Below are 20,300 nucleotides of genomic sequence, written 5' to 3'. Positions count from 1 at the left end.
TCCCAAACTCTGCCCCCCCCAAACTCTGTCCCCATTTTGGGGTCCCCCACACCACCCCCCCAATTCTGCCCCCCCTCCCCACCTCAACCCCCCCCCCCTTTTCCCCCCTCCCCTTGGGGACCCCCAACCTCTGTCCCCAGTTTTGGGGCCACCCCCATTTTCCCTCGAACTCTGCCCCCCCCCCAAACTGTCCCCAATATCGGGGGGTCCCCCCAGCCCCCCCCCCGACCTCTGCCCCCCCCAACCCCCCCCCCCCACTCCGTACCGGCCAGGGTCCTGCTGCCCTCCAGGCTGAGCCGGGGGCCGGGGGGGGGTCCCAGGGTCCCCCGCAGCGCCCAGGGGGGGGGGGCCCGGCTGGGGGGGGCCCCACATGGTGCCCTAGAGCTGCCCGGGGGGGCCCCGGCCGGCGCCCGGGGGGGGCGGCATGGCGGCCTCCGCACGCGCGTGTGCAACGGGGGCACCGCGGGGGGGCGGGGGCCGCGCACGCTCACCCTGAGCCTTGCACACTCACCCCGAGCCTTGCACACTCACCCGGGGCCTTGCACGCTCACCCTGAGCCTTACACACTCACCACGAGCCTTGCACACTCACCACGAGCCTTGCACACTCACCACGAGCCTTGCACACTCGCCTGGGGCCTTGCACACTCAGCCCGAGCCTTGGACGCTCACTGTGGGTCGTGCACACTCACCACGAGCCTTGCCTTGCACGCTCACCCGGGGCCTTGCACGCTCACTGTGGGTCGTGCACACTCACCCTGAGCCTTGCACACTCACCTGGGGCCGTGCACACTCCACGCTTGCACCAGGGGCCGTGCACACTCACCCAGGGCCTTGCACACTCACTGCGGGCTGTGCACGCTCACACTCGCACCAGGGGCCTTGCACACTCACCCAGGGCCTTGCACACTCACTGCGGGCTGTGCACGCTCACACTCGCACCAGGGGCCTTGCACGCTCACCCTGACCTTTGCACATTCACCCCGAGCCTTGCACACTCACCCAGGGCCTTGCACACTCACACTGCGATGTGCACGCTCACCGCGTGTCGTGCACGCTCACGCTCGCGCAAGGGGCCTTGCACACTCAACCGGAGCCTCGCACACTCTCACTTGCACGAGGGGCCGCGCGTGCTCGCCCCAGGCTGTGCACACTCACCCTTGCACCAGGAGCCGTGCACGCTCACCCTGGGCCTTGCATGCTCGCACGGGGCTGTGCACACTCACTCAGGGTCATGCACGCTCACATTCGCACCAGGGGCCGTGCACGCTCACCCCAGGCCATGCACGCTCACCCCGGGTCTCACACGCTTGCACGGGGCTGTGCACACTCACCTGGCTCCTTGCACACTCACCTGGCTCCTTGCACACTCCCTGTCCCCCCCAAACCACGCACGACCGCCCCCCCCAGCTTTGCACGCTCGCCCCTGCACACGCGCACCCTCAGCCGTGCACACTCGTTGCACGCCCGGCCCCGCACGCTGCCCGGCGCCCCCAAGCCTTGCACACGCGCTCACCACGGCCCCGCGTGCCCCGTGCACGCGCCTTCCCACCCTTGCACACCCGCTCGTGCTCCTTGCACGCCCGTCCCCACGCTCCCCCCCCCCCACCCTTAAGGGCTCGTGTGGGGCTTTGCACGCTTGGCCCGTTGCACGCTCCCCCTCCCCTTTGCACACGCGCCCTTTGCACACGCGCCCTTTGCACGCTCAATCACCATTTGCACACTCATTCACCCTTTGCACGCTCGCTCGCCCCGCGCACGCCCCGTTGCACACTCGCTCGCCCGTTGCACACTCGCCCGTTGCACACTCGCCGTGTTTCACACTCACCCCCCGCTCCGCTCCCGCCGCCGCCGCCGCCGCCCCGCGCGTGCGCACTCGCTCCGCCCCCGCGCGCCTGCGCGCTGGCCCCGCCCCCTCGGGGGGAGGGGGCGTGGTCTGGGCTGGGGGCGGGGCCGGCGTCGCCCGGGGTGACGAGGCCACGCCCCCCCCCCCGCTGCCGCGCGCGCCCCCAAAGGGACACGTGGGGGGGGGGGACCGGACATGGGGCACCAGGTGTGGGGGTGATGGTGACACTGGGGGCACTGGGGACAGTGGGGACAGTGACACTGGTGGTGGTGACAGTGGTGACAGTGACACTGGTGGTGGTGACAGTGACACTGGTGGTGGGGACAGTGACACCGGTGGTGGTGACAGTGACACCGGTGGTGGGGACAGTGGTGACAGTGACACTGGTGGTGGTGACAGTGACACTGGCGGTGGTGACAGTGGTGACAGTGACACCGGTGGTGGGGACAGTGGTGACAATGACACTGGCAGTGGTGACAGTGACACCGGTGGTGGTGACAGTGACACTGGTGGTGGGGACAGTGGGGACAGTGACACTGGTGGTGGTGACAGTGACACCGGTGGTGGGGACAGCGGGGACAGTGACACTGGCGGTGGCTGCAGACGGTGACACTGGTGGTGCAGGTGACGCTGGTGGTGCAGGTGACGCTGGTGACAGCGGTGGCACGTGGCTGTGGTGACAGCGGCTGTGGTGATGGTGACAGTGGGGACAGAGACAGTGGTGACAGCGGGGACAGAGATGGTGACAGCGGTGATGGTGACAGTGACAGTGATCATGGTGATGGTGACAGTGGCCACAGTGACAGCGGTGACAGTGGGGATGGTGACGGTGACAGTGGTGACAGTGACAGCGGCGGTGGTGATGGTGACACTGGTGACAGTGGGGATGGTGACGGTGACAGTGGTGACAGTGACAATGGTGGTGGTGACAGCGGGGACAGTGATGGTGACAGTGGTGACAGTGGTGACGGTGACAGTGACAGCGGTGAGGGTGACAGCGGCGGTGGTGACAGTGGTGACAGTGACAGCGGTGATGGTGACAGTGGTGATGGTGACAGTGGGGATGGTGATGGTGACACTGGTGACAGAGGGGACAGTGATGGTGTCAGTGGTGACAGTGACAGTGGGGATGGTGACAGTGGTGACAGTGGTGGCGGTGACAGTGGGGACAGTGACAGTGATGATGGTGACAGTGGGGATGGTGATGGTGACAGTGGTGACGGTGACAGCGGTGACGGTGACAGTGGGGACAGTGGGGACAGTGGGGACAGTGGGGACAGTGATGGTGACAGTGGGGACAGTGACAGTGGTGACAGTGGGGACAGTGACAGTGGGGACAGTGATGGTGACAGTGGTGATGGTGACAGAGGGGACGGTGATGGTGACAGTGGGGACGGTGACAGCGGTGATGGTGACAGTGGGGACAGTGGTGACAGTGGGGCAGTGGGGACAGTGATGGTGACAGAGGTGATGGTGACAGTGGGGACAGTGACGGTGACAGAGGTGATGGTTACAGTGGGGACGGTGACAGTGGGGACAGTGACGGTGACAGTGGGGACAGTGACAGTGGGGACAGTGATGGTGACAGTGGGGACGGTGATGGTGACAGTGGTAATGGTGACAGTGGGGACGGTGACAGTGGGGACGGTGACAGTGGGGACGGTGACAGTGACAGAGGTGATGGTGACAGTGGTGATGGTGACAGTGGTGATGGTGACAGTGGGGACGGTGACAGTGGGGACAGTGGGGACAGTGGTGACAGTGGGGACAGTGATGGTGACAGTGGGGACGGTGACAGTGGGGACAGTGATGGTGACAGTGGGGACGGTGACAGTGACAGTGGTGATGGTGACAGTGGTGATGGTGACAGTGGGGACGGTGACAGTGGGGACAGTGATGGTGACAGTGGGGACGGTGATGGTGACAGAGGTGATGGTGACAGTGGGGACGGTGACAGCGGGGACAGAGGCGATGGTGGCCGCGGTGCCGGTGCCAGCTGCGGCGCCGGTGGCCGCGGGGGCGGCGCGTGTCCCCCGTGTCCCCCCCGTGTCCCCGTTGCCGCGGTGACGCCGTTTCCCGGTGACAAAAACGCTTTTTTTAAACCCCGGGGAAGGAAGCGGGGGAGGGGCGGGGGGGGAGGGGCGACATCGTGTCCCCCCGTGTCCCCACCCCCCCCGACCCGGACGCCTGGGTCCCCCTAGAGTGGGAGGGGTCAAGGCCCTGAACTCCTGGGTCCCCCCCAACCAGTGACCCGGACGCCTGGGTCCCCTCGCGGTGGGGGGGGGGAAGAAATGGGTCAGGTCAAGGCGGCCGGATGCCTGGGTCCCTCCCGAACTCCTGGGTCCTCCCGAAGTCCTGGGTCCCTCCTGAACGCCTGGGTCCCCCCGGACGCCTGGGTCCCCCCCGGACGCCTGGGTCCCCCCCGGATGCCTGGGTCCCTTTTTTTGGGAAGAAACGGGGTGGAGAGGGGGGGGGGATGGGCGGGGCCACCTCCCTGCGCCGCGGGGTTTCCCCAGCAACGGTTGCCGAGCAACCGCGGGGCGTATTATGGGATAGCGGGGGGGGATCCTTGAGCATCTTCTCTCCCACTTCCTCTACCCCCACCCCCCCCCCAAAAAAAAACAGGGGACCCAGGAGTTCGGGCCCCATGGTATTATGGATTGGGGGGGGATTGGGGGGGTGTGGATTGGGAGCCTCGTTTCTCCCACTCCCCCCCCCCCAAGTGCAAAAGGACCCAGGCGTCCGGGTCCGCCGGTACCGTGGTATTATGGGATGGGGGGGTGGGTGGATTATGGGGGGGGGGTGTGTGGATTGTGGGGAGGGGGTGGATTGGGAGCCTCATTTCTCCCACTCCCCCCCCCCCTCCCCAACCCGAGTGCAAAGGGACCCAGGCGTCCGGGGTCCCAGGTACCATGGTATTATGGGATGGGGGGGTGGGTGGATTATGGGGGGGGTGTGTGGATTGTGGGGAGGGGGTGGATTGTGGGGAGGGGGTGGATTGTGAGCATCGTTTCTCCCCCACCCCCACCCCCCCCCATCCCCCCCCCCCCCCCACCGAGCGCAGGGGGACCCAGGCGTCCGGGCGCCGGTACCGTGCTCGGGGTGCGGCCGCCCCTCCACCGGGACGCTGACGGTGCGGCGCAGCAGTTTGCTCCGGCACGGCTCCCCCCGGCGCTCGCGGATCAGCAGCGGGTGAATCTGGGGGTGCGGGGGGGGGGGGGGGTCACACCATAGGGGGGACCACCCCCCCTCCTCCCCCCACCGGACCCCCTCCCCCCCCCCCCGCCCCCCCCCCCGCTCACCTCCTCCTCGTCCAGCATCAGCAGCTGGTTCCCCGAGATGATGCAGAACCGGGGGTTCCAGGGTGGGCGCTCGTAGGGGGAGGGGGCGTAGGGCCCGCGGGCCAGCGGGGGGGGCGCTGCTCGCACATCTGGGGGGGAAGGGGGGGGGGGGGTCACAGCTGGGCCGCCCCCACCCCCATCTCACTGCTCCCCCCCCCCCCCCACCCATGGGTGCTGGGCTCCCGCATCCCCGGCGTTGCTGTGGCAACCGCAGCCCACGGGGTGGGGGGGGGGGTGGGGGGGTGGGCAGCCGGACGCCTGGGTCCTCTCCCGGATGCCTGGGTCCTCTGCCAGACGCCTGGGTCCTCTGCTGGACGCCTGGGTCCTCACCCGGACGCCTGGGTCCCCTCCCGGATGCCAGGGTCCTCTCCAGGGTGATGGGGTTCCCCTCCTAAATGCCTGGTCCCCTCCCGAACGCCTGGGTCCCCCCCCAGGCCTCCCACGGTGGAGGATGCACAAGGCCCCGGACGCCTGGGTCCCCTCCCGAACGCCTGGGTCCACCCGAATGCCTGGGTCCCCAGCTTGAGGTCTAGGGGAGGCAGGTGAGGCCCGGACACCTGGGTCCTCACCACCCCCCCCTCCCCGAACTCCTGGGTCCCTCAGGGCTCCCATAGCGGGAGGGCAGAGGTGGGGGAGGAGGGAGGATGGGCAAGGCCCGGACACCTGGGTCCCCTTCCGAACGCCTGGGTCCCTTTTGGCCTCCCACGCTGAGGATGGAGGATGCACGAGGCCCGGACGCCTGGGTCCCCTCCGGGTCCCGCCCCCGGCCCCGTTTCCGAAGTGGGTCAGGCCGGTCCCCGGGGACCCCCCTCGGTCCCCCCGGGCGAACCGGGACCGGCACCCCCGGCACCGACCGGCAGCGGCGCCCCCGGCAGCACCGACCCCCGGTACCGGCGTCAGGTCCACACGAGCATCCCCCCCAAAACACCGACACTCTCCAGCAGCAGCATCCCCGGTACCGGCATCACCGGTACCAGCATCACCCGGTACCGGCATCACCCGGTACCGGCATCACCCGGTCACAGCATCACCGGTACCGGCATCACCCGGTACTGGCATCACCGGTACCAGCATCCCCGGTACCACCATCCCCGGTCCCGGCATCACCAGTACTGGCATCACCCGGTCCTGGCATCCCCGGTACCAGCATCCCCGGTACCAGCATCCCCGGTACCACCATCCCCGGTACTGGCATCCCCGGTACCAGCATCCCCGGTACCACCATCCCCAGTACCGGCATCGCCGGCATCGGCCCCCGGTCCCGACACCCCCGGTCCCGACACCCCCGGTACTGACACCCCCGGTCCCGACACCCCCGGTCCCCACACCCCCGGTACTGACACCCCCGGTCCCGACACCCCCGGTCCCGACACCCCCGGTCCCATCACCCGCTCCCGGTGTCCCCGCTCCCGCCCCCCCGGTCGCGCCCCCCCCCCCCCATTCCCGAGAGGGGCGGCGGGATCGGGCCCTTCCCTTCCCTTCCCATCCCCCCCCGTGCCCCCCGCTCCGGTACCTCGGAAGGGGACATAGGACATGGTTCCTCCGCCGCTCGCTGCCCCCGGGCGGCGCGGGGGACCCAGGCGTCCGGGGGAGGGACCCAGGCGTCCGGGAGGCGGGAGGTGGGGGGGGGGAGGGGGCGGGGCCAGGCGGCTCAAGGGGCGGGGGAGGGGACGCAGGCGGAGGGGGCGGGGTTAAGGAGTGCGGAGGGGGGGTGGGGGGGACCCAGGAGTGCGGGAGGGACCCAGGCGTCCGGGGGCGGCGCCTTCAAGAGCCCCCGCGGCACCAGCGACAGCGGTGGCACCAGTGACACGATGGGCCCGTTGTCACCTCCCTCCAGTGCTCCCAGTGTCCCCATCCCAGTGCTCCCAGTGCTCCCAGTGTCCCCATCCCAGTGCTCCCAGTGTCCCCAGTGTCCCCATCCCAGTGCTCCCAGTGTCCCCATCCCAGTGCTCCCAGTGCTCCCAGTGCTCCCAGTGTCCCCATCCCAGTGCTCCCAGTGCTCCCAGTGTCCCCATCCCAGTGCTCCCAGTGTCCCCAGTGTCCCCATCCCAGTGCTCCCAGTGCTCCCAGTGTCCCCAGTGTCCCCATCCCAGTGCTCCCAGTGTCCCCAGTATCCCCAGTGTCCCCATCCCAGTTCTCCCAGTTCACGCCGCTTTGTGAACGCGCGCGGGGTGTGAGCTATGACGTCACAGTGTCGTCACTCCCCCCCTGCCCCCCGCGCCCTGGCCCCTCCCCCCGCCCCGTTTCCCGCCGCTTCCGCTCGCGCTAGGGGGAGGGGCGGCGGGAGGGGGCGGGGCCGTGCGGGTCACGTGGTGGCGGCGGCCGCGCGGCGGGTGCGGAGCGCGAGCGGCGGGGGAGGGGACGGGGGGGTCGGGGGTTCTATAGAGTGGGGGGGTCCCGGGGGTTCTATAGAGTTGGGGGGTCCGGGGGTTCTATAGAGTTGGGGGGGTCGGGGATTCTATAGAGTTGGGGGGTCCGGGGGTTCTATAGAGTTGGGGGGGTCCGGGGGTTCTATAGAGTTGGGGGGTCGGGGGCTCTATAGAGTTGGGGGGTCCCGGGGGGTTTCTATAGAGTTGGGGGGTCCGGGGGTTCTATAGAGTTGGGGGGTCCGGGGTTTTCTATAGAGTTGGGGGGGTCGGGGGTTCTATAGAGTTGGGGGGTCCCGGGGGGGTTCTATAGAGTTGGGGGGTCTGGGGTTCTATAGAGTTGGGGGTCCGGGGGCTCTATAGAGTTGGGGGGTCCGGGGGGGTCAGGGGGCGCTCTAGGGGGGTGGGGGGCGCCACGGGGGGCTGAAGGGGGGGCTGGGGGTCCTGACGCCGCCTCTCCCGCAGGGGGCGCTGCCGCCACATGCACGTGACCGCTGCGGTGAGTGAGCCCGGGGGCGGGGGGCACGACATGGGGGAGGGGTCAGGACATGGGGGTCACGACATGGGGGGGGTCATGACATGGGGGGGCACGACATGGGGGGGCACGACATGGGGGGGGTCAGGACATGGCAGGGGGGTCAGGACATGGGGGGGGCACGACTTGGGGGGTCCACGACATGGGGGGTCAGGACATGGGGGGAGTCAGGACATGGGGGGCACGACATGGGGGGGTCATGACATGGGGGGGGGGTCACAACACAGGGGTCACGACATGGGGGGGTCACGACATGGGGGTCACGACATGGGGGGGTCACGACACGAGGGCCGTCGCGGCGCCGGGGTTGGGTATCGTGGCGCAGCGACTGTCGCGACATGGGGGGTGTCCCGCGATACGGTCGGCAGGTGCCACGGCGTGGTTGGGATATCGCGATATGGGGGGGATATCGCGATATGGAGGGGTGGGGTATTGTGATATGGGGGGATATCGCGATATGGGTGGGGGGATATCGCGATACGGTGGGCGGGCATTGCGATATGGTGGGGATATTGCGATATGGTGGGGGGATATCGTGATATGGGTGAGGGGATATCGCGATACGGTGGGTGGGTATTGCGGTACGGGTGGGGATATCACAATACAATGGGTGGATATCGTGATACGGTTTGGGGATATCATGATACAGTTTGGGGGTATCGCGATACCCCCAACCCCGTATCGTGTATATGGGTGGGGATATTGCGATATAGGTGAGGATATCGCGATATAGGTAGGGATATCACAATACAGTTTGGAGGTATTGCGATACGGGTGGGAATATCGTGATATAGTTTGGGGATATCGTGATATGGGTGGGGATCTCGTGATCTGTTTTGGGGATATCGTGATATGGGTCGGGATATCGTGATACAGGTGGGGATAGATATTGTGATACAGTTTGGCAATATTGCGATGTGGTGTGGGGATATCGCAATATGGGTGGGGATATCACGATACAGTTTGGGGATATCGCGATATGGGTGGGGATATCGCGATAGAGTTTGGGGATATAGCGACAGGGTGGGCAGATATCGCAACAAGGTGGGGATATTGTGACGGGGTGGGGCTATTGCGATATGGGCGGGGCTATCGTGATACGGGCGGGGTTTTCGCAACAGGGTGGGTCCATCGTGACAGGGCGGGGCCACCGCAAGGGGGGGGCATCGCGACAGGGCGGGGCTATCGCGATACGGGCGGGGCCATCATGACAGGGCGGGGCCATTGTGATATGGGTGGGGCTATTGCGATACGGGCGGGGCTATCGTGACAGGGTGGGGCCATTGCGATACGGGTGGGGCTATCGTGACAGGGTGGGGCTATCGCGATACGGGTGGGGCCATCGTGATACGGGTGGGGCCATCACGACAGGGCGGGGCCATTGCGATATGGGTGGGGCTATTGCGATACGGGCGGGGCTATCGTGACAGGGTGGGGCCATCGCGATACGGGTGGGGCTATCGTGACAGGGTGGGGCCATCGCGATATGGGCGGGGCCATTGCGATATGGGTGTGGCTATCGCGACAGGCGTCCCTGCCCCCGCAGGTGCTGGCGCTGGTGACGGTGACGTCGGTGCCGCTGCTGCAGGCGCTGGGCCGGCGGCTGCTGAGCATGGCCGCCCCTCCCCCCGCTGACCCCGCTGACCTCGCGGCCGCTTTTGTCACCTGCCCCAACGAGACCGTGGCCAAAGAGCTGGCGCGGTGCGGGGACGGGGGACGGGGGACGGGGACAGGGGACAGGGGACAGGGGGACATGGGGATATGGGGACATGGGGACAGGGGGACGGGGGACGGGGGACATGGGGACAGGGGACAGGGGGGACATGGGGATATGGGGACATGGGGACATGGGGATATGGGGACAGGGGGACATGGGGACAGGGGGACATGGGGACATGGGGACAGGGGACAGGGGGACATGGGGACAGGGGACAGGGGACATGGGATAGGGGGATATGGGGACATGGGGACATGGGGACATGGGGACAGGGGGACAGGGGATAGGGGGACATGGGGATATGGGGACATGGGGACAGGGGGACAGGGGGACATGGGGACAGGGGGACAGGGGGACAGGGGGACAGGGGGACATGGGACATGGGGACATGGGGACAGGGGACAGGGGGACATGGGGACAGGGGGACATGGGACATGGGGACATGGGGACATGGGGACATGGGGACAGGGGGACATGGGGACATGGGGATATGGGGGACATGGGGATATGGGGACATGGGGACAGGGGGACAGGGGGACAAGGGGACACGGGGGACATGGGGACAGGGGGGACATGGGGACAGGGGACAGGGGGACATGGGGACAGGGGACATGGGGACAGGGGGACAGGGGGACAGGGGGACATGGGGGACATGGGGACAGGGGGACATGGGGGACATGGGGACATGGGGACAGGGGGACAAGGGGACAGGGGGACATGGGGACATGGGGATATGGGGGACATGGGGATATGGGGACAGGGGGACAGGGGGACAAGGGGACACGGGGACATGGGGACAGGGGGACATGGGGACAGGGGGACAGGGGGACATGGGGACAGGGGACATGGGGACAGGGGGACATGGGGGACAGGGGGACAGGGGGACAAGGGGACACGGGGACACAGGGACATGGGGACATGGGGACAGGGGGACAGGGGGACACGGGGACATGGGGACAAGGGGGACATGGGGACAGGGGGACAGGGGACATGGGGGACATGGGGACATGGGGACAGGGGGACATGGGACTGGGGACAGGGGGACATGGGGACAGGGGGACATGGGGACATGGGACATGGGGACAGGGGGACAGGGGGACATGGGGACAGGGGACATGGGGACATGGGGACATGGGGGACAGGGGGACATGGGGGACAGGGGGACATGGGGGACAGGGGGACATGGGATATGGGGACATGGGGACAGGGGGACATGGGGGACATGGGGACATGGGGATATGGGGACATGGGGGACATGGGGACAGGGGGGACAGGGGGACATGGGGGGACATCTGGGACATGGGGGACACGGGGCACATTTGGGGACATGGGGGACACGGGGACACGGGGGACATGGGGACACAGGGGACAGGGGGGACATTGGGGACACTGGGGGACATGGGGGTGACACCTCAGGTAGTGGGGACACACTGGGGGACAGGGGGTGACACTGCGGGTGACATTGGGGGGGACGCAGGGGGGTGATACTGGGTGGGGACAGAGGGACCCTGGGTGGGGGGACACAGAGATGGGGACCCGGGGGGTGACACGGGGGTGACACAGGACTGGGGGTGACACGGGGGTGACACGGGGGTGACACTGTCCCCACTGTCCCCACTGTCCCCAGGGCGATGGTGGAGAAACGTTTGGCCGCGTGTGTCAACATCCTGCCCCACGTCACCTCCATGTGAGTGGGGATGGGGGACATGGGGGGACACGGGGACGGGGGGGACATGGGGACATGGGGGACACGGCGACATGGGGGACACGGGGACATGGGGGGACACAGGGATATGGGGGGGACACGGGGATGGGGGGACACGGGGACATGGGGGGACACAGGGATATGGGGGGACACAGGGACATGGGGGGGACACGGGGACGGGGGGACATGGGGGGACACAGGGATGGGGGACATGGGGGGACTCTGGGACATGGGGGACATGGGGGGACATGGGGACATGGGGGGACACAGGGACAGGCGGGACATACGGGGACATGGGGGGACACGGGGACATGGGGGGGACACAGGGATGGGGGGGACATGGGGGGACACGGGGACATGGGGGGACAAGAGGAAGGGGGGGACATGGGGGGACATGGGGGACATGGGGGGGACATGGGGGACTCAGAGACATGGGGGATATGGGGGGACATGGGGGATATGTGGGGACACTGGGACATGGGGGGACATGGGGACATGGGGGGACACGGGGACAGGGGGGACATGGGGGAACATGGGGATGGGGGGGACACGGAGACATGGGGTGACCCGGGGACATGGGGGGACAAGAGGAAGGGGGGGACATGGGGGGGACACAGGGGATATGTGGGGACACTGGGATATGGGGGGACATGGGGACATGGTGACATGGGGGGACATGGGGGGGCCCCGGGGTCCCGCCCCCTGACCCCCCCGCAGTTACAGCTGGCAGGGGGAAGCTGGAGGAGGACGGGGGAGGTGCTGCTGGTGAGTGACACCCCACGATGTCCCCCACTGTCCCCCAGTGTCCCCACAATGTCCCCGGGGTGTCCCCAATGTCCCCGCAATGGCCCTGGGGTGTCCCAATGTCCCCAGGGGTGTCCCCCAATGTCCCCGGGGTGTCCCCAATGTCCCTGGGGTGTCCCAATGTCCCCACAATGTCCCTGGGGTGTCCCCAATGTCCCCAGGGTGTCCCCAATGTCCCCAGGGTGTCCTCACAATGGCCCTGGGGTGTCCCCAATGTCCCCACAATGTCCCTGGGGTGTCCCCAATGTCCCCGGTGGTGTCCCCAATGTCCCAATGTCCCCGCAATGTCCCTGGGGTGTCCCCAATGTCCCCAATGTCCCCGCAATGTCCCTGGGGTGTCCACAATGTCCCTGGGGTGTCCCCAACGTCCCCACGGTGTCCCCAATGTCCCCCAGATGATCAAGACCCGCAGCTCCCGGGGTCCCGGCGCTGGCGGCGTTTGTGCGGTGAGAGCGGGGGGGACATGGGGGGGACACGGTGGGGACATGGGGGGGACATGGGGGGGACATGGGGGGGACATGGGGGGGGACACGGGGTGACTGGGGGGTGACCCGGTGACCTGGGATGACCCAGTGACCTGGGGTGACCCGGTGACCGGGGGGGTGACCTGGGGTGATGGGGGTGACCTGAGGTGACGCGGGGTGATGGAGTGACCTGGAGACCTGGGGTGACCTGGGGTAATGGGGGTGACCTGGTGACCCGGGGCTGACCTGGGGTGACCCGGTGACCTGGGGTGACCTGGGGTAATGGGGTGACCTGGTGACCGGGGGGTGACCTGGGGTGACCCAGAGTAATGGGGTGACCCGGTGACCTGGGGTGACCTGGGGTAATGGGGTGACCTGGTGACCCGGGGCTGACCTGGGGTGACCCGGTGACCTGGGGGTGACCCAAGGTGACCAGGGGTGACCTGGGGTGATGGGGTGACCCGAGGTGACCCATGGTGACCTGAGGTGATGGGGGGTGATGGGGGTGACCCGAGGTGACCCGGGGTGACCTGAGGTGACTGGGGGGTGATGGGGTGACCCGGGGTGACCCGGGCGTGACCCGGGGTGACCTCTTGCCCCCAGCTCCGCCCACTCCGTACGAGGTGCCCGAGGTGGTGGCCGTGCCGGTGACCCAGGGGAACCCCCCGTACCTGCAGTGGGTGCGGGACAGCACCGACCCCTGACCTCTGACCCCTGGGACCCCCCTGACCCCTGGGACCCCCCCTGACCTCCCGTGACCCCCCTGACCCCCTGTGATCCCCCTGACCTCCTGGGACCCCCCCCCCCAATCCCCTGGGAGCCCCCTGACTCCCTGGGACCCCCCCTGACCTGGTGGGACCCCCCCCAGTCCCCTGTGACCCCCCCTGACCTGGTGGGACCCCCCCCAGTCCCCTGTGACCCCCCTGACCCCCTGTGACCCCCCTGACCTCCCATGACCCCCAAGAACCCCCCCAACCCCACAGCCCCCCCATTTCCCTCGAATGCCCCCGTGACCCCCCCCAGCCCCCCCGTGACCCCCCCCCAGATTTGGGGGGTACAGATGGACCCACGGACACGGGGGAGCCCCAAGACGGGGGGGTCACACACCAGGGGGACCCCCGACACGCTTTGGGGGGGGTGGGGCCCCCAACATTCTCGGGGGGGTCTCCCCACCCCCCACCAGCCGTGTTGAGCCATTGGGGGGGGGGGAGGGGTCAGTTCCCCCCTTGAAATACCCCAAAAAATGTCAAAAATAAAGTTTTTGCACTCCAAAGTCTGGGGGGGATTTGGGGCCCCTCCCCAAAGTAACATGGGGGGCAGTGCCCCCCGTTCCCAGTGGGTTGAGGCCCCAGTTCAGATTTTAGGCCCAGTTCAGGTTTTAAGCCCAGTTCAGGTTTTAGGCCCAGCTCAGGTTTTAACGCCAGTTCAGGTTTAGACCCAGTTCAGGTTTTAAACCCAGTTCAGATTTTAGGCCTAGTTCAGGTTTTAGGCCCAGCTCAGGCTCAGGCCCAGCTCAGGTTTTAGGCTGAGTTCAGGTTTAGGCCCAGTTTAGGTTTTAGGCCCAGTTCAGGTTTTAGGCCCAGTTCAGGTTTTAGGCCCAGCTCAGGTTTTAGCCCCAGTTCAGGTTTTAACGCCAGTTCAGGTTTAGGCTCAGTTCAGGTTTTAGGCCCAGTTCAGGTTTTAAGCGCACTTCAGGTGTTAAGCCCAGTTCAGGTTTTAGGCCCAGTTCAGCTTTATGTCCAGTTCAGGTCTTAGGCCCAGTTCAGGTTTTAGGCCCAGCTCAGGTTTTAGGCCCAGTTCAGCTTTATGTCCAGTTCAGGTTTTAGGCCCAGTTCAGGTTTTAGGCCCAGCTCAGGTTTAGGCCCAGCTCAGGTTTTAGGCCCAGCTCAGGTTTTAGGCCCAGCTCAGGTTTTAGGCCCAGCTCAGGTTTAGGCCCAGCTCAGGTTTTAGGCCCAGTTCAGGTTTTAGGCCCAGCTCAGGTTTTAGGCCCAGTTCAGGTTTAGGCCCAGTTCAGGTTTTAGGCCCAGTTCAGGTTTTAGGCCCAGCTCAGGTTTTAGGCCCAGCTCAGGTTTAGGCCCAGTTCAGATTTTAGGCCCAGTTCAGGTTTTAGTCCCAGCTCAGGTCTTAGGCCCAGCTTAGGTTTAGGCCCAGCTCAGGTTTTAGCCCCAGTTCAGGTTTTAACGCCAGTTCAGGTTTTAGGCCCAGCTCAGGTTTTAGGCCCAGCTCAGCTTTATGTCCAGTTCAGGTTTCAGGCCCAGTTCAGGTTTCAGGCCCAGTTCAGGTTTCAGGCCCAGCTCAGGTTTTAGGCCCAGTTCAGGTTTTAGGCCCAGTTGAGGTTTTAGGCCCAGCTCAGCTTTATGTCCAGTTCAGGTTTCAGGCCCAGTTCAGGTTTAGGCTCAGCTCAGGTTTTAGGCCCAGCTCAGGTTTTAGACCTAGTTTATTCCTGTTATACCCAGTCCAGCCCCCACTGGGACCCCGTTGCCCCCCGGCCCCCGTGTCCCCAAGCGCCCCCCCCGCAGGTCACGGGGCCGCGGTGACGTCACCTCCGCTTTACTGGGCTGGAACACAATGGAGTTGGGGTCCGTGGGGCGGGGGGAGCAGGAAGTGACCCCCCCGTCACCAGCCGCGGTGACACCGGTGACAAACTGGTCCGGGTGGGGGAGGGGCGACTCACCCGGACGCCTGGGTCCCCGGGGGGTCGGGGGGGTCACCGGTGTCACCAAGGATGGCGGCGCCCAGAGCCTGCAGCTGCGTCACCAGCGCGGCCAGGGCCACTGGGGGACATGAGGGGGACATTGGGGACACTTGGGGGGCATTGGGGACATGGGGGGACATCAGGGGGGCATTGGGGACATGGGGGGACATTGGGGGGGACATTGGGGGGACATTGGGGACACAGGAGAGGACATTGGGGGACATTGGGGGGGACATTGGGGACACAGGAGGGGACATTGGGGGACATGGGAGGGAACATGGGGGGGACATTGGGGACACAGGAGGGGACATTGGGGACACGGGGGGACATTGGGGGGCATTGGGGACATTGGGAGGGACATTGGGGACACAGGAGGGGACATTGGGGGGACATTGGGGACACAGAAGGGGACATTGGGGACTTGGGGGGGACATTGGGGGGACATTTGGGACATGAGGGGGACATCGAGGGAACATTGGGGACACGGGGGGACATTGGAGGGGCATTGGGGGACATTGGGGACACAGGAGGGGACATTGGGGACACGGGGGGACATTGGAGGGGCATTGGGGGACATTGGGGACATGGGGGGACATTGGAGGGGCATTGGGGGACATTGGGGACACAGGAGGGGACATTGGGGGACATGGGGGGGACACTGGGGACACAGGAGGGGCCATGGGGACACACCCACCTCTGCTGGTCCCCGTCCCGTCCCCACGGGGGGTCCCCTGGGGGTGACACGAGGGGGGACACGGTGACGCCGTCCCCCCCCCGCCCCCCCCAGCGCGGTGTCCCCGAAGCCGCCGTGTCCCTCGTCACCTGCTCGCGTGTCCCCGCCAGGGCCGCCGCTGTGGGGACAAGTGACACCAGGGACCTGGTGGCCACCCCCGGGTGGCACCGAGTCCCCAGTGTCCCCAGCTCACCGCCGCGCTGGCCACCGGCCACCGGCGGTGTCACCCGTGTCACCTGTGTCACCGCGCTGGGGACAGGGACGCGGGGTCACCCTGGGGACGGGGCCACCGCCGGGGTCCCCGTGTCCCCCGGTGTCCCCATGTCCCCTCGTCCCCCCGTCACTCACTTGTCACCTGCCGCGTCCTGGGGCCACCGTGGCCGCTCCGGGGCCACCAGCCCTGGGGACAGGGGACACGGTGACAACAGGGCCCCGTGTCCCCCCCTGTGCCCGTGTCCCCATGTCCCTCTAATGTCCCCATGTTACCCCCATAGCCCCCAATGTCCCCATGTCCCCCCAAGTCCCCAATGTCCCCAGATCCCCCACGTCCCCCCAATATCCCCATATTCCCCCATGCCCCCAATATCCCTGTGTCCCCATGTCCCCCCAGTGTCCCCCCAATGTCCCCAATGTCCCCAAGTCCCCAATGTCCCCATGTCCCCCCAATATCCCCATGTCCCCCCAATGTCCCGAATATCCCCATGTCCCCCCAATGTCCCCATGTCTCCAATATCCCCATGTCCCCCGAATGTCCCCATGTCTCCCCAAGTCCCCAACAGCCCCATGTCCCCCCAATATCCCCATGTCCCCAATATCCCCATGTCCCCCGAATGTCCCCATGTCTCCTCAAGTCCCCAATGTCCCCATGTCCCCCCAATATCCCCATGTCCCCAATATCTCCATGTCCCCCCAATGTCCCCATGTCTCCCCAAGTCCCCAACATCCCCATGTCCCCCCAATATCCCCATGTCCCCCCAATATCCCCATGTCTCCCCAATATCCCCATGTCCCCTCAATGTCCCCATGTCCCCCCATGTCCCCAAATCCTTCCATGCCCCCCTAATATCCCCATGTCCCCAATATCCCCATGTCCCCAATGTCCCCATAATGTCCCCATGTCCCCCCATGTCCCCAAATCCCTCCATGTCCCCCCAATATCCCCATGGTCCCCAATATCCCCATGTCCCCATGTCCCCCTAATATCCCCATGTCCCCATGTCCCCCCAATGTCCCCATGTCCCCAATATCCCCATGTCCCCCCAGTGTCCCCATGTCCCCCCAATGTCCCCATGTCCCCAATATCCCCATGTCCCCATGTCCCCCCAGTGTCCCAATGTCCCCCCAGTGTCCCCATGTCCCTGTGTCCCCCGGTGTCCCCGTGTCACCCCTCAGCTCCCTCAGTCTCTGTCCCTCCCGGCTCAGGCGGCCGCTCATTGTCCCCAAGCTGCTGGTGGCTTTTGTCACCTGGGCGTCCGGCGCCGCCCCCCGCCGCGGCCAGCCTGGGGACACGGGCACGGGGTGACCGCGGGGACGGGGACACGCGTGTCCCCACCCCGGCACAGCGCCCCCAGCGCCGCCTCCGTGAGCACCGTGTCCCCAACTGTCCCCAACCTGTCCCCAGTGTCCCCAAACTGTCCCCCAACTGTCCCCAAACTGTCCCCAGTGTCCCCAAACTGTCCCCAACCTGTCCCCAGTGTCCCCAGACTGTCACCAAACTGTCCCCAGTGTCCCCAGACTGTCCCCAAACTGTCCCAAACCTGTCCCCAGTGTCCCCAAACTGTCCCCAACCTGTCCCCAGTGTCCCCAGACTGTCCCCAAACTGTCCCCAGTGTCCCCAGACTGTCCCCAAACTGTCCCCCAACTGTCCCAAACCTGTCCCCAGTGTCCCCAAACTGTCCCCAACCTGTCCCCAGTGTCCCCAAACTGTCCCCCAACTGTCCCCAACCTGGCGCCACCTCCCCAGTCAGGGACTGGTGTCCCCAATGTGTCCCCATGTCCCCAAGCCCTCCCCAAGTGCCCTCCCTTGATGTCCCCAAAACAGCCCCGTGTCCCCACACGTGTCCCCAGTGTGTCCCCAACATGTCCCCCCCATGTCTCCCTGTCCCCATATCCCATGTCCCCATATCCCATGTCCCCCCATGTCCCCATGATGTCCCCCCATGTCCCCCTGTCCCCATATCCCATGTCCCCCCATGTCCCCATGATGTCCCCCCATGTCCCCCTGTCCCCATATCCCATGTCCCCCCATGTCCCCATGATGTCCCCCCATGTCCCCCTGTCCCCATATCCCATGTCCCCCCATGTCCCCAGCACGTCCCCACCTGTCCCATGTCCCCCCACATCCCCCTGTCCCCCCATGTCCCCATGTTCCATGTCCCCCTGTCCCCCCGTGTCCCCATGATGTCCCCATATCCTCATGTCCCCCGTCTGTCCCCCTGTCACCTGTCCGTCCCTCCGCAGTCTCTCCCCCTCGTGCAGCTGCAGCTCCAGCCGTGTCACCCGGCGCGTCCCCGCGGCCACCGCTGTCCCCAGCGCCCGCACCTGCCGAGGGACCCAGGCGTCCGGGAGGGACCCAGGCGTCCGGGGATCCCCCCAGCGGGACCCAGCCCCACCCTCCAGAGGGGACCCAGGCGTCCGAGAGGGACCCAGGCATCCGGGAGTGGCTCAGGGGGGACCCAGGCGTCCGGGGATCCCCCCAGCGGGACCCAGCCCCACCCTCCAGAGGGGACCCAGGCGTCCGGGAGGGACCCAGGCATCCGGGAGTGGCTCCGGAGGGACCCAGGCGTCTGGGGATCCCCCCAGCGGGACCCAGCCCCACCCTCCAGAGGGGACCCAGGCGTCCGGGAGTGGCTCCGGGGGGACCCAGGCGTCCGGGGATCCCCCCAAGCAGGACCCAGCCCCACCCTCCAGAGGGGACCCAGGCGTCCGGGAGTGGCTCTGGGGGGACCCAGGTGTCCGGGGAACCCCCCAGTGGGACCCAGCCCCACCCTCCAGAGGGGACCCAGGCGTCCGAGAGGGACCCAGGCATCCGGGAGTGGCTCAGGGGGGACCCAGGCGTCCGGGGATCCCCCCAGCGGGACCCAGCCCCACCCTCCAGAGGGGACCCAGGCGTCCGGGAGTGGCTCCGGGGGGACCCAGGTGTCCGGGGAACCCCCCAGCGGGACCCAGCCCTACGCTCCAGAGGGGACCCAGGCGTCCGGGAGTGGCTCAGGGGGGACCCAGGCGTCCGGGAGGGACCCAGGCATCCGGGAGTGGCTCCGGGGGGACCCAGGTGTCCGGGGAACCCCCCAGCGGGACCCAGCCCCACCCTCCAGAGGGGACCCAGGCGTCCGGGAGGGACCCAGGCATCCGGGCCCACCTGCCCCCGCAGGCTCCGCAGCGCCTCCTCCTGGACCTGCAGCTGCACCAGGAGGACAAAGACCTTCTGCCGCCAGCGCCCCAAGAGAGTCCCCACGCGGGGGGGACACGGGCCGGGGGGGGACACCTGGGGACGAGGGGGACATGGGGGGTCTGGGGTCACCTCCTGACCCCCCCCGTGTCCCCCTGTCCCCCCCTGTCCCACCTCAAGGTCAAGTTCCCGCTCCTGCAGGGTCAGGATGTGGCTCAGGGCGCTGAGCTGGGCCTGGAGCAGCACCTGGGGGGACACGGGGACCGTGTGGGGACGCTGGGGACAGGGACACCGCGGACACCCCGGGGACAAGGGGTTGGTGACACCGTCCCCAGGCGCTGGACTCACCTGCCCCAGGGGCTGCCCCGCCCCCGGCTCCGCCCCTTGGGCCTGGCCACGCCCCCTCAGGGCCTCCAGCTCTGCCTCTAGGGCTTTGCTCCGCCCCCTCACAACCTCCAGCTCCGCCTCCAAGATTTGGCTCCGCCTTCTCTCAGCCACAAGCTCCGCCTCCAAGACTTGGCTCCGCCCCCTCAGGGCCTCCAGCTCCTCCCCCAGCGCTTGGCTCCGCCTCCTCTCAGCCTCCAGCTCCTCCCCCAGAGCTTGGCTCCGCCTCCTCTCAGCTGCAAGCTCCGCCCCCAGGGTCCTAATAAAGGGGACATGAGTGTCTGGGGTTACTGGGAGCACTGGGTGGGGGGGGGGGGGGTTTA

At 67.0% G+C, this 20,300-nt stretch overlaps 3 protein-coding genes across 15 annotated transcripts in view; 1 reads left to right on the top strand and 2 right to left on the bottom strand.

Annotated features, from left to right (window-relative positions):
• The window catches only part of SYNGAP1 (synaptic Ras GTPase activating protein 1), a 30,461-nt gene extending 23,602 nt beyond the window's left edge, over positions 1-6,859 (bottom strand). The window contains 3 exon segments of the mRNA XM_065044084.1: positions 4,938-5,043; positions 5,148-5,275; positions 6,700-6,859. Coding sequence (XP_064900156.1) covers positions 4,938-5,043; positions 5,148-5,275; positions 6,700-6,721 — 256 coding nt within the window. The 5' untranslated portion in view covers positions 6,722-6,859.
• LOC135576877 (protein CutA-like) lies at positions 5,302-16,354 on the top strand. Of its 2 annotated transcripts, none has more exons than XM_065044163.1 (7): positions 5,302-5,728; positions 8,018-8,051; positions 9,634-9,788; positions 11,432-11,491; positions 12,313-12,343; positions 12,679-12,759; positions 16,316-16,354. In XM_065044163.1, exons 2-7 carry the CDS (start codon positions 8,034-8,036, stop codon positions 16,337-16,339), a joined length of 369 nt encoding a protein of 122 aa, XP_064900235.1. In that variant the 5' UTR covers positions 5,302-5,728; positions 8,018-8,033; the 3' UTR covers positions 16,340-16,354. The 2 variants fall into 2 exon arrangements, with proteins under 2 accessions (XP_064900235.1, XP_064900234.1); XM_065044162.1 differs by lacking the exon at positions 5,302-5,728 and adding an exon at positions 7,201-7,519.
• The window catches only part of LOC135576868 (coiled-coil alpha-helical rod protein 1-like), a 6,057-nt gene continuing 513 nt past the window's right edge, over positions 14,757-20,300 (bottom strand). For 2 of the 12 annotated variants that reach the window (XM_065044136.1, XM_065044132.1), the window contains 7 exons: positions 19,942-20,236; positions 19,768-19,839; positions 19,564-19,689; positions 18,648-18,746; positions 16,554-16,605; positions 16,167-16,323; positions 15,197-15,551 (listed from right to left, as the gene is read on the bottom strand). In XM_065044136.1, coding sequence (XP_064900208.1) covers positions 15,494-15,551; positions 16,167-16,323; positions 16,554-16,605; positions 18,648-18,746; positions 19,564-19,689; positions 19,768-19,839; positions 19,942-20,236 — 859 coding nt within the window. In that variant the 3' untranslated portion in view covers positions 15,197-15,493. Of the gene's footprint in view, positions 15,552-16,166; positions 16,455-16,553; positions 16,606-17,669; positions 17,705-18,647; positions 18,747-19,563; positions 19,690-19,767; positions 19,840-19,941; positions 20,277-20,300 lie in introns of those variants that run through there. The other 10 variants (XM_065044135.1, XR_010468567.1, XM_065044137.1 and 7 more) reach the window with 10 other exon arrangements.

Source organism: Columba livia, chromosome 32 (genome assembly GCF_036013475.1).
Source record: "Columba livia isolate bColLiv1 breed racing homer chromosome 32, bColLiv1.pat.W.v2, whole genome shotgun sequence".
NCBI lineage: Eukaryota > Metazoa > Chordata > Aves > Columbiformes > Columbidae > Columba > Columba livia.
This window is presented reverse-complemented; position numbering and strand designations above follow the sequence as displayed.

Bases quoted from the DNA above. Each gene is read 5' to 3' on its own strand.
- LOC135576877 (XM_065044163.1), top strand. The intron at 11,492-12,312 runs GTGAGTGGGGAT...ACTGTCCCCCAG, and splicing joins CTGCCCCACGTCACCTCCAT to TGTCCCCACAATGTCCCCGG. The intron at 12,760-16,315 runs GTGAGAGCGGGG...TGTCCCCGCCAG, and splicing joins GCGCTGGCGGCGTTTGTGCG to GGCCGCCGCTGTGGGGACAA.